This window comes from Phyllostomus discolor, chromosome 6 (assembly GCF_004126475.2).
Source record: "Phyllostomus discolor isolate MPI-MPIP mPhyDis1 chromosome 6, mPhyDis1.pri.v3, whole genome shotgun sequence".
Lineage (NCBI taxonomy): Eukaryota > Metazoa > Chordata > Mammalia > Chiroptera > Phyllostomidae > Phyllostomus > Phyllostomus discolor.
In genome coordinates, this window is record NC_040908.2 from 64,828,379 (window position 1) to 64,841,173 (window position 12,795).

The window sequence follows — 12,795 nt, forward strand, 5'->3', positions numbered from 1 at the left end:
CGAGCTGGATCGGAGGCCGGGCGGGCAGGCTGGAGGCCACGGAGCCCGGTCCCTCCCAGGCGCGCGCAGGGCTGTCGCCGAGAGTGCATGCGGCGTGCACCCTCCCTGTAACCGCCCGCCCGCGCCATCTCTCCGGCTTCTGAGGGCCCCCTCAACAGAGTGGGCTTCCTGAGAACGCGCCCCACCGACCAGTGCCACCCAAGGTCTCCCGCTGGCAGCGGTGACTCAGATTCCCAGTGATTTTGAACAATTGTCGTGCTGGGTTAAAAAAAAAAATCAAAGCACAGAAATCAAACACCCGCGGGTAGAGGTTCAGCTCAGCGAGTGAGTGGCTCCAGTGAGTCAGAGACTCCCGGACTCTGCGATGAAACACGCGGCTGCATAGGAGCCTGCACTCGTGGCTGGCTCCGCAAAGCACACGCTTGACTTATCCCCCACAGGGCTGCAGCGCTCCCGCCGCAGGACAGCGCGCGGAAAACGTTTTCGCTAAACGCACCTGTATACTAAGTTCTCTAGAATCGCATATACAATGTTTCCTAAAGAAAAGAAACGACTCGAAGGCTCTCTCGCCGCTTGCCGAGGACGGGGAGGTCGGCCGGGCAATACAATGCAGTAAGTAGGTTTCGGAACTTGGAGAGACCTCCCCAGCGACACCCGAGTGCCTGGCGAGGGTCGCCGACTTCCTCTGTCTCAGATCCACGTGGCCCTTCTGGTCCCAGATATCCTCCGTCCTCCCGCTCCATTTGTCGTGGAGGAGGCACCGCTCCACTCCACCCGTGTCCTCAAGGGCGCCATCCGTGACCGGAGCAGAGACCCGATGCCTAACGCCCTTCTCGTGCTGCCCGTCCTCTGGGCAAGGGCCGGTTTCGGGAGGACCTCCGGACTCTGCGGGTCTGGTTAGGAAGGGCTTGCGATCACCGGAGCGGAACCCTTGGACCGAGCTCCTCAGCACCGCTTCGGTGGCGTAAACAGCCACCTCGGGGCCGACCTCCTGCTTGTGTGCCACATAGAACTCTTAACAGGTTGCTTTTCTCTGCACCTTTGTTTTTTAAACTGTTCACCGGGTCGCTAGAGCGGGCGGCGCGGGGGCGGTGGGGCTGCACCGGAGCAGACGACACCCTCAGGGCTTCCTTCTGCGCGCTTCTTTTTCCGGCCCTGCCTGCCTCGCCCAAGCCCACGGAAAGCGCGGAGAACATGGGCTCCCAGCAGGTTAGTGCTCGTAGCGGGCGTTGTCGGTTTGGTGGCTGGTTCCCGGTGTCATGCCAAGCGACTACCGCGCAGAGTTCCTCTGCGACCGCCACGTACGATCCTGAGCTGGTGCTCCAAGCCGCGGTCGGGATAGACCCCCGGCCTCTGCGTCCACCTGGCCGTGTCCACGCTCGTCCTTTCCCTCCTGCAGCAAAATCTCCACACCCCCAATCCCCAGCCACTCGCTCGGGACTCGCCGAGGTATGCTATGAGACTATAATCCGGGCCTATGCTGTCACGCTGCCCCTCTACATCTGCTTACAAAATAAAAACTGACCAAGGTGGACAGAAGGCGGGACAGCGCCGAGGACCCTCCCTTCGTTCCGGGGTGGTGGTTAGGGCGGTTCCTAAATTGAGGTTTTCTAAAAATCCGTCTAGCCAGGGGCTCCCCCGCGGCGAAATGTCCCTTCTTTTGACTGACCTTACCGCCGCTCCCGCGTCGCGGTGTCCCAAAGCCCAGGGATCGCAGGGAGGGAGTGCACAGAACAGGCACTAAGAAGACAGGTGAGGGTGCGGACCCCGAGAAACACCAGAGGCGCGCGGGAAGGAGCGGGGATGGGGCCCCAGATTCCAAGGAGGAAGGACATAAGGTGCGCAGGACTGAAGGGCGGGCGGTTCTGCGCTCCACACACGCTTGGCCCCCGCGGCCTCCCGCACCAGCCTCAGCGTGCGGAGGGACGGTTCCCTGAGCGCAAAGAGCCATGGGGATCCCAACTCAGCGGAGGCACCACCCTCTCTCCCACCTGGAGGCCGTGCATCTTTTCCTTCTTTTCGTTTTTTTTTTCTCAAAAGGATTTTTTTTAAGTTATTTTATTATTTCCCTATTTCACCTACTCGGTTGTGCGCTCGCTTCCCGTCTCGCACCCGGGCTTCGGAAAGAGGCCTTGGGGATCGCTCTGCGCTCTGTTCTAGGCTCTGCCCACTAAGAAAGGGCTCGGCCGCTTAGCGGACCAAGAGAAAAGCTAGGTGGCCCTGCGAGTGGCCTGAGGGCGCCCCTGGGGAGGATGAGCTGCCTGAAGATCGGGTCCCGCCAGAAGCCGGGACTCGGAGTGGAGATCGCGCCGAGGCGCCCTACTCCACCGTGGACTGGCGCGTTCTAGGGGACCAACCTGTCCCCGCGCCTGTTACAGAACCGCTGAAACTCCAGAAGCGGGTTCAAGGCTCTAGGCCGCCTCCCCAGCCTGTGCGGGAGGCAGCGGCCGGGCGGGGTCTGTGCCCGGAGCGCCCCCTCTGTTCCACGCGCACACCGCGGCCGTTACCAAGTAGGGGTGAGGCGAGGATGCACATTGGGGTGGGGGATGGGTAACAGGGCGACGGCAGCCGGAGTCACTCGGTAAACACGCCCGGCTGCTGTGGGGCGAGCGGCGCGCGCAGTGCGCGGGTCCTTTACCTGCCTCAGACGCAAAGGCAGGAGCTGCCCAGCCAAGGGGCGGGGACCACAGCGCCTAGGAACGGAGCAGGGGGAAGCGGGGCGGGCCTTGGTGGGGGCGGGGCCCACGGTGATTGGGCGCGGGTACAGAGTCGCGGGCCCTGCGCTGGGCTGCAGCGGCGCGCAAGTTTCACTTCGCTCTGGCAGCCTGCGAGTTTGGAGCACGTCTGACCGCTTACGCCAGCGTCGCCTCCACTGCCGCCGACAAGTCCTCGCAGACGCTCGGCGCTCCTTGTCCACTGGAGCCAGCATCGCCTTGGGTTGCTAGGTTCGTCCCGCTCCCGCCGCCGCCACCTCGGCGACTTCCCCTGGCCCGTGCTCCCCCAATGTCTAATTCTGACTCTCGGACTGAGAAACGCAAGGTAAATACCTACGGACCCCGGGCACGGGGCGGGACGGGTGGTTGACTGGCGCCGGAGCCACACGCTCCACCTCCTGCCAGCTTCCCGCGCACGTGCTGGCGGAGAAACACGTCCCTCTCCAGCTTGTGACCCGGCGGGAAGCAGCGATCAGAGTTGATCGGGTCCTTTACCCAGGCAGGTCCAGTTTGGGAAGGGTCGTCCTCACAGAGATGGCTAGTACTTAGTGGAAGTGCGCAACCGACCGCGTCGCGGCGCGCAGGGTGGTGCAGCGTCTTGGGCCCCTGGAGAGGCAGCAGTGCGTGCTCTCCGCGTCGTCTCTGGATCTGAGGCTGCTTCTCTGTTTGAGCTGCGTGCCCAGCCGAGAAGTCTCTCCCGCCGCGCGGTAGGAGCCTGTCTCGGGCGCGCGGGCTCGATCTAGAGTATTTGCGGAACTGTGCTGGGAACTGACTAGATTCGGCTTTTTCTTGTGGACATCAGGCAGAGGGGTAGGGGCAGCCGCTGCGTCCACCTCTCGGACGTGTTCGGGAGCCCTGCTTCTTCTGTGAGCGTCCTGCGAACGATGCCAGGCTCAAGAGCCGCGGACAGCGAGAAACCGAGGGCCACCTCCACCGCCGGGGCGACACGGCGGACGGGAGCGGGCAGCAGACATGTTCTGTCCTTGAGGCTGGCCGGTTGGTCTTAGCTACTCGGGCGTGCCCAAGCTCAGTCCGACCCCTAGCTTGCTGCTTGCGGTGCCCTGCCCGCGGGGTTGGCGGAGCGGATTTGGTGCGTGGCCCCAGCGCACCGTAGGAAGTGGGAGGAAGTTGGATGGGTGCTGCGGCTGGGAAAGGGGAGGCCTCTAGGAGAACCTGAGCGGGGGGTGGCGGCCAGCGGCAAAGACCGGGGTTTGAGGACCGCATGCGGCTCCTGCTTTGTCTCAGGTGACCGGCTTCTCTGGGCTGCAGGAGCCACTGAGGCGCGCGTGGCATCGGGATGGACAGAGGCGTAGACCGGGTAGCCGGGCCGCCCGGGCCTCGGGCCGGGAGTCCCGAGCTCTTGAAGCCACCGCCGTCACGGCCCGCGAGGCGCTCAGAGGCGTATTTGTCAACAATCCCTTAGGCTCTCGCTGCCTGGCCGGTAGGCACCGCCCCCGCCGGGGCCGACGATTGGCTAGGGCACGGAGCGTGTGCGCACGGGCCAATCGGGAACGCGGACACCGGCGCCAGTCGCGCGGGGAGGTGGCGGAGCCGGCGGCGGCTGGCGCAGTGCGCGAGGGGAGGAGCGGCGGAGGGGAGGATGTTCCCGGCGGCGGCAGCGGCGGCGGCCGGGGCAGTGCGGGACAGAGGCGCGGCGAGCGGAGCCCTTGGCGCCCGGGCCGAGCGCGGCGAGAGGCGCGCGGCCAGCTGTGGCCTCTGCGCCGACCCGCGACCTTTGAGCGCGGGTCCCGGGCTTTATCTTGTGCGCTGCCTCCTTGGTGACGGTCTGGGGGCTCCTGGTCGGCCAAAGTTGCGGGCCGGACGCCGCGGGGCCCGGGCCCGGACGCGACGCTGGGAAGGGAAGGGGCGGACGTGAGTTTCGGCCTGCTCGCGGGGAGTGGGAGGATCTACCGGGTGAAGGGATCGCGCGCCTGGGGTATCTAGCATGTTGGGCTCCTGTTGACTTGCTGGGGCACCCGGGGTCGGCTTCGGGGATCCCCTATTTGGAGAGGTGTTAGTCTAACATTGCGGGTGGACTGGGGGGAAGTTTTGCTGGGTGGGTGCGTCTTGCTGCCCCCGCGCGAGGGACCGCGGACGGGCGGGCGGGAGCAGAGCGGGGTGAGCGGGCTCGGAGTTACAAACTCTATTGTGACGCACTTACTACGACGGACGGCCCTTGCCAAACCTCCCCAGACTTGCTGCCCTCAGCACTTTCGGCAGAACAATGGGGCCGGAGCGGGGAACGCGGCCAGCTGCCTACAGTCGCTGCCTCTGTGCACTCTCCTGTGCCCCAAGCCCAGGGTCTAATCTCGGGAACCAGGGAATCGGAGTCCTCCGGGTGTTCTGGCTTAGTCCAGTCGGCTTTGAGCAGAGCCCTGTGAATAGACCTCAGAAACCATCCCTCTTCCAAAACTTGTCTGTGTTCCAGCACCAGCCCCACAAGTCATGGATGTTGTCACAGTGTTTTTAGTGGCTAGAAGTTAAGCACCCCCACCCCCCATAAATAATAATACTTGTGTTATTTTAGGCTTATTTTTATTCTTATTGGAAAGATTGTAAAATATACAAAATAACGAGTTACTGTTAAAGTATTTGGTATTGATTTTTAATGAGTAGTTGAAAGTTAGCTAACATAGTTTGTAATTATTATTTTGCTTAAAATAATCTTAGATTTTATTTTACTTGCAGAAAAAAAGACCAAATGGCAAAGGAACCTTCCGATGTAAGTTCTGAGTGTGGGAGAGAAGGTGGACAATTACAGCCTGCGGAGGGGCCTCCTCAGCTCAGGCCTGGGGCTCCCACTTCTGTACATATTGAGACACAAGGTAATCCTGAAGGCGAAGGGGACCGCTGCCCCCACGGCAGCCCTCAGGGCCCGCTGGCCCCACCGGCCAGTCCCGGGCCTTTTGCTACCAGATCCCCGCTTTTCATCTTTGTGAGAAGATCCTCCCTGCTGTCTCGATCCTCCAGCGGGTATTTCTCTTTTGACACAGACAGGAGCCCAGCACCCATGAGCTGCAACAAATCAACTCAAACCCCGAGCCCTCCTTGCCAGGCCTTCAACCATTATCTCAATGCAATGGGTAAGCAGTTCCGGGTAGGAGGCAGTGGACTTGTGTTGTTTGACTATCTACGAAAGGTTGTGTGTGACATTTCTAGCCCATTTTTAGAATCCTTGGGCTGATTTATTCCATATTTTTATGGGAATGGTGGATGTATCAAATAAAATATCAAAACACCCGTTTTTTAATACCACCAAGTTTTGTGGGAGCAATAAGTTGTGGGAGCAATAAATCTTAGCAATTCACTAAGATTTACTTATTAATGACATTCTACTTGGAAGGGACTCATTTATAACAAACAGCTTAATGTAACTGAAAGTGTGAAGAAAGTTGAAACAGGTTAATCATTTTCAAAACTGACATAGTTAGTGTCAACATAGAGACATGAACATGGTTTACATTCTCAAATTCTTTGGGCTTATTTTGTTTCTCAGAGAGTATGGATGTAGCCCTAATGAAGTTAGATTGTGGGCTTTTATTTCAGGGGTGAAAGGCAGTTTCAGGGTCTGAACCAGGAGTAGCAGACACCAATTCTCAGAAATACTGAGGGAGCTGACCTGGTGAGATTCTAGTAAACTGGAGAGCCTTTGCAGGCACCCCCCCCCCCCCGTTGTGGCGCTGAAGGTATGTGGTCTAAATGGTAGATCTCTTTCCTATATTGCAAGGTAATTCAAGAATGTAGATTTTGATGCCAAATGTCCTGATTTTTAAGCATTAGCAACTAGCTTAGCACTTTCAAAACACTATGCAAGTGAGATAAAAACATCTACAGGCTTGACCCTTGGCATGTGACTTTGAGTGTGGGCAGTAACGGGGGTGGGTTCAAATCACTGTTACCACTGATGGGAAAGGCTTGTGTCTTCATCAGGATTCAGCTGGTTCTTTACCATTGGTCCAGATTAGTCCTCCCTGCTTTGACAAGATACAAGCAAGCTGGCAGTATTATCGATTTAAAAATTCAGTAGTGATTATATTAAAACCTAAGTGACACAGTCACCAGGAGACACTCAACTGTTGGAACACAATGACAAATCTTGCACTTGCAGATTCTGTAGGGCTCAGTCTTCATAACCTGCAGTAAGGTGAGAATGGTGCACGTCCATCTCCAGGTCACAGAGAATGATAGAACCATAAAGAGTTGGTAACTTGTCAGAGGCGCGCACCTGGGAAGTGGCAGGTACAAATGACAAAAACATTAGCAGCTACACTTGACCCTCCATATCCATGGGTTTCACGTCTGAGGAATCACCAACTGCGGGTGGATCCTCCATTGCCAGGGGTAACCCAGAAGTTTCCAAAAAGCGAATCTTGAGTTTGTCACACGTGACAAACATTGCATGAAGTGATGTGCAGGTACACCCTGCTGTCACATCCTTGCAAATACTGGGCATGTGCAGTGTTATGTTTATACCATTTTGTATAAGGAACTTGAGCATCTGTGGCTGTTGGTATCCCCAGGAGTCCTAGAACCCCAAGGGTACCAGGGGACAACTGCCTTTATTAGGGTTCTTCCTTAGGGCAAGGAGCCAGAAATTTTATTACTGCTATTTAAACTACCTTTAATTGTTGCTATTGGTATGGCTCCTGAACTCATTTCAGCCTTAGAAGTTCTTGGTGCTTGCAACTGTTTGTCTGTCCATGGAAATAATCCTGAGTACATGAACCCTCAGCATCCCTGCTCACTTAAGTGAATTAACGTGGCTCAGTGGTGTGTGTGTTTAAAAACCTACGTGTTTAAGGATCCTTCAAAAGGTGTTAGTTTTTTGCTACAGACCAAACCAGTCTGTGCAGGTGTTGGCTTAATGCACAGAAATAGTTTCTTGTTCCCCGTTAACCAAGTAGAGGGTGAGTCAGCATGCTTTTTAATGTAAGGGTGGCATGAGTGCTTTCTTGGTGACATACACATTAGACAGCTAATTACTAGGTGTAAGCACCGTTACTTGAGATGACAGATGGAGAGCTTTAGAGATCACAATCTTAAGTTGTTAAGCAAAGTTATGGTTATGCAGTGAAGTATAGTAATGGATCCTAAGGTGTAATTTTATAATATTAACTACATTTCCTTAGTTTGGTGTGATAATTGAAAGCATGGGATTAAATTGCTTATATTGGTAAATTCCTTACAGTTTACACTTGGCCCTGGCACATCGGAATTCCATGTAGGAGTTGTGTCCTTTATGTCCTTTAGGGTCCTGCATGCTCCCCTCTTAGCTGGGAAGCTAAGAAGATGAGTTACAAGGAACAGGTCTGAAGTTAATGTCCAAGATAAGTTTTCAAGATTAGTTCTTGGGAGATGAGTTGGGGAGGGACTGAGCAGGGGAAGCTTGGGGCGGGTGGGAGGAAATGACAGTCAGATGTGAGTGTGTTGGGTGGAATAATGTTTACCATCTTCGTAGTCTGTAACATTTTCCTGGATATTCTTAAAATAGTTCATTCAGTTCTTGAAGGTGAGAGAAGTTTGCTGAGTTGGTAGATTTGGCTCTTTTCTTTTTGGCCATGTTCAGTATTCCTTACTCAGTCATATCCATTAAGATCGTCAATGAAGCTGTTGACAATTTATGCAAAATGTCTTTCACATAGAAGCCTTTATGATCCTTTTCCACCAGTTGGGTACAATTGGGAGATTATGAAGGGATTCTCCTTAGCCAGGAGCATCAGTGTCCGCAGACACTTTCTGCTCCACAGCTTGGGGCAGAGAGCAGTGTATGTTAATGTTCCTGCATCTCTGTTCTACTGAGAAAAAGTGCATTGTGTGTGGGACGCACAGCAGTTTGATGTCTGTATCAGAAACACCTTCATGTTTTCCTCTATGTCTCCAATATTTCTGATGATACTTTCAAAGAATATCTGTGAGAAGTCATTTTTTTCACTCTAGTCTCCTTTCTGGGAAGAAGGGGACAGACGCTCTTAGGGAAGAACTGATGATGTTAATCAAAACCACTGATGGTGTTGGTGGCCTTTTCTGTTGAGCATGCTTTCACCGAATTGTTTTAATGCGAGTTGTGCACTAAATGCTGGGCAGAGTCCCACTTAGAAGGTGTAGTCGATGCTGTTGGCAGTACAAATTGATTTGGAAAGGTCAGGATAGGGGTGAATGCCAATAATTAACTCCCACATGCCATATTGGTAAATTCCTTACAGTTTACACTTGGCCCTGGCACATCGGAATTCCATGTAGGAGTTGTGTCCTTTAGGGTCCTGCATGTTCCCCTCTTAGCTGGTCTTTTAGTTTGTGAGCTCTGAGGGGAGGCATGATATCCTGTAAATCCTGAGGACCTGAAGACACTCAGGAGATGTTCAGAGGTATTCAAGAGTTGCCTATTTATTAGCCTTTCCAAGGAGCTGACTGAGAACAATAACAACGTGTCCACAAATGTCTGGTAGCAAGAAAAAGATCCTTCCCCCTCCCCCAATATTTTTAATTATTTGGATCTAGCTATTAGATTTGTCACGTAGGAGTGACAGATCAGGTGGAGCTCGGCATAGGCTTCACAGGGAAGCCACACGTGGGCATTGAGCCTTCCGGTGAGCCTCATCCAAGTCAGATGTGCTGACAGTGTCAGTTCACGTGAGAATTTAAGGCTTAGTACTTGAACACAAGGATGAAATACCCCAGTCATTATCATACTAATTATTGGATCAGCCAAAAAGATTATCTGTTTTTCCCCCGTAAGATGGCCCTAGTAGTGCTTAGTTGTTTTTAACTTAGAAACAGTTTTGTTCGATTGCATTGTGACAGCTGTCATATCTGCATGCATTTTTTAAAAAATTTACCAAAATTGCTGAGTTTTGGAGTAGGCATTTTGATATTGAAGATGGGAGGAAATACAACACTTTTAGCATATTATGCTTTATTATTTCAAGAAAAGTAAAAACACAACTGGAGTGCAAAAAAAGATTGATGCGGTGTATGGAGAAGGTGCTGCGACTAATTGAAGATGTCAAAAGTGGTTTGGGGTGCTTTGTGCTGGAGATTTCTCACTGGATGATGCTCTCTACAGTCAGGTAGACCAGTGGAAGTTGATAGCAATCAAATTGTCACATTAATTGAGAACACTCAGCATTATACCTCAAGGGAGATAGCCGACATACTCAAAATATCCAAATCAATAAAGTTACTGGTGAAAATGAAAAATGTGTCTTTTACTTTATAGAAAAAAACCGTACAGACTTTTTGGCCAACCCAATACATGTTGAGATATTTTGAATACAGTGAATAAATTTTTTTAAATGGAGGGGGTAAAAAACTCAACATAAAATTTATGATCTTAACCATTTCTAAGTGTGTGGTCAGTACTGTTAAAAGTATATTTGTATTATCATGCAACCAATTGCTGGAAATCTTTCATCTTACAAAACTGAAACTATACCCATTAAACAACTCCCCAATTCCCCTCCTCCCAGCTCTTGGCAACCTGCATTTTATTGTTGTTCGTGATTTTGACTCTTCTAGGTTCCTCTTATAAGTGGAATTCTATAGTATTTGTCCTTTTTTAACTTTTATTTTACTCAGCATACTGCCCACAAGGTTTGTCCATTTTGTAGCCCATGTCAGAATTTCATTTTTTAAGGCTGAATAATATTCCATTGTGTGTGCAGACCACATTTTTATCTGTGCACTGGTCAATGGATGTTTGGATTGCTTCTATCCCTTGATTATCATAAATAATACCGCTCTAAGCATAGGTGTGCAAGTATCTCTTTTGTTTCTTTTGGTACATACCCAGTGGGATTGCTGGATCATATAATCGTTCTGTTACTAGTTTTTTAAGGAACCTCCATACTGTTTTCCATAGTAGCTGCACCATTTATTATTCCCACCAGCAGTCACGAGGGTTCCAGTTTCTCCATATGTTCACCAACATTAGCTGTTTGGGGTTCTTGATAGTAGTTATGCTAATGGGTGTGATGTGGTACCCCCTTACGGCTTTGATTTGTGCTTCCCTAATGATAAGTGATGTTGAGTATCATTTTGTGTGTGTTGGCCATTAAATAAAATACATTTTTTGATATTTTACCTGTTTCTTTTTACTTTTTAAAGTGGGGCTACTAGAAAATGTCATTGAGACCTGTAGCTGGCATTCTGTGTTAGCTGGAGGGGCTGGCCCTGCAGTCAGGGCTGGCCCTGCAGACGGAGCAGCTGGCATTTGCGGTGGTGCCCTGGCAGCCGGATCTGATTCTTCCCACTCAAATCACATCATTTGCATGAAACTCACTCCTTTGGTTGCTTTTGTCGACTTAGGAGAATGAGACTAACTAACCTCATTTTATAAGCATCTTAAACATTCATGAGCTTTGTAGATAGCTGTGTTCTCCAGGCAAACATGAGTACCCATTTTGTTTAACCATTAAACTTGTGGTACGGGCGGGCTTGGAAAAGTGGGAGGTGGAATGGTTTTGTTTTTCAAGCACCCTGGAGCCTGGCGATAGAGTCTTTATGAAGACTTCGTTCCTGCCTTCACTGATTTGGACACTAACAGAAACAAGTACACTTTGTAGGTCCTGAGTGGGGATAGAAAGTGAAAAAAGAAAAAAGAATTTCTTTACTGGCTCCAAATAACATTTAGTGATTGATTAACTGTCAAGATGGTTTTAATTTTTATCTTTTTAAACTATTTAGAGATATAAATTCAAATGCAGCTGTAAAGAATAATGCAGAGATCTGTATACCTTTTACCCTGATTCCCATAATGGCAGTGCCTTGCATAATAGTACAATGTCCACAACCAGCAGATGACATTGATGGAATCCGGCTACCTTATTCAGATTTCACCGGTTTCACATGTGCTTCCACATGTGTGTGTATTTTATTCAGTGCAGTTTTGTCACATGTAGTAGGTATGTTTGTGTCACTACCATTGTAGTCAGTATACAGAACAGCTTCATCCCAAGGCTGCTCAGGCTGTTTGTCTAGCCACAGTCATCTCCCCTCCCCTCCCCTCCATGACAACCACTGATCTCTTTTCCCTAATGTACACTTGTCACTCCATGTATGTGATAGAAATAGCTTCATACTCTGCACCTGACCTTTTGGGGTTGGCTGTTTTCAGTCAGCTTTATTCCTGTGTTCTACCCAAGATGTGTGTGTCAGTGGCCACTTGGTGTTTGTTGCTAAGTAGTATTCCACAGTGTGGGTGTGCCACAGTGTCACTGTTGACCTGTTAAAAACCTGGGGCTTGTCGTCCATCCTTTTAACTTGACAGGGCAAGGTTTTAATTTTGATGCAGTTGTTACTCAGTTTTGCTTTCAATGGATCATGTTTCCGGTGTGCAGTCTAAGACCTATGCATCCATCCCCAGGTCCCAAAGATTTTTCACCTAGTTTTTTCTTTATCTAGAGGTTTTATTATATATAGTTTTGTGTATTACATTTAGATCTGTGATTCACATTGAGTAAATTTGTGTGTAAGGTGTGAGGTTTAGATCAGTGTTTATTCTTTCTAGCTGTTGAAAAGGTCATTCACTTTCCATGTAACTGCTTTTATACCTTTGTCAGAAATCTGGGTATTTTGTGTGGGTGTGTTTCTGGATTCTGTTTTCCTCTGTGAACATCACACTATCATTATTGTGGTTACATACTAGGCCATGATAGTAGAATGATTCCTCATATTTTATTCAATATTTTCCAAAATTGTTTAGCCTAGGTCCTGTGCCTTTTCATTTAGATTTTAGAATATGCTTGCTTGTGCCTTCAAAAACTGCTGCTGAAATTTTGAAAGGAATTGTGTTAACCCTATAGATCAGTTTGGGGGAGACTCTGCATCTTTATTATGTTGCGTTTTCAATCCATAAACAGGTCTCTTCAAATATTTAATTCTTTAGGTTTTGTAATTCTCAGCATGCAAATCTTGTGTCTATTTTGTTAGATTTCATTTACTTTGGAGCAGTTATTAGTGGTGTTGTATCTTTAATTTTCATTTCCCTGTGTTCATTTTCAGCATACAGAAATGCAGCTCATGTCTGGGTGTTGATCTTGTGTCCTGCAGCCTTGCTGAACTTGTAAATTCCAAAGTATTTTTT

General features: G+C 50.3%; 1 protein-coding gene across 6 annotated transcripts in view; it reads left to right on the top strand.

Annotated features, from left to right (window-relative positions):
• Positions 1-2,734: 2,734 nt before the first annotated feature.
• Positions 2,735-12,795, top strand: part of BCL2L11 (BCL2 like 11) — a 45,737-nt gene continuing 35,676 nt past the window's right edge. The window contains exons 1-3 of one of the 6 annotated variants that reach the window (XM_028516584.2): positions 4,326-4,586; positions 5,403-5,539; positions 5,708-5,797. In XM_028516584.2, the coding sequence (XP_028372385.1) occupies positions 5,416-5,539; positions 5,708-5,797 (214 nt within the window). In that variant the 5' untranslated portion in view covers positions 4,326-4,586; positions 5,403-5,415. Of the gene's footprint in view, positions 3,040-4,322; positions 4,591-5,402; positions 5,798-12,795 lie in introns of those variants that run through there. The other 5 variants (XM_036028282.1, XM_036028281.1, XM_028516585.2 and 2 more) reach the window with 5 other exon arrangements.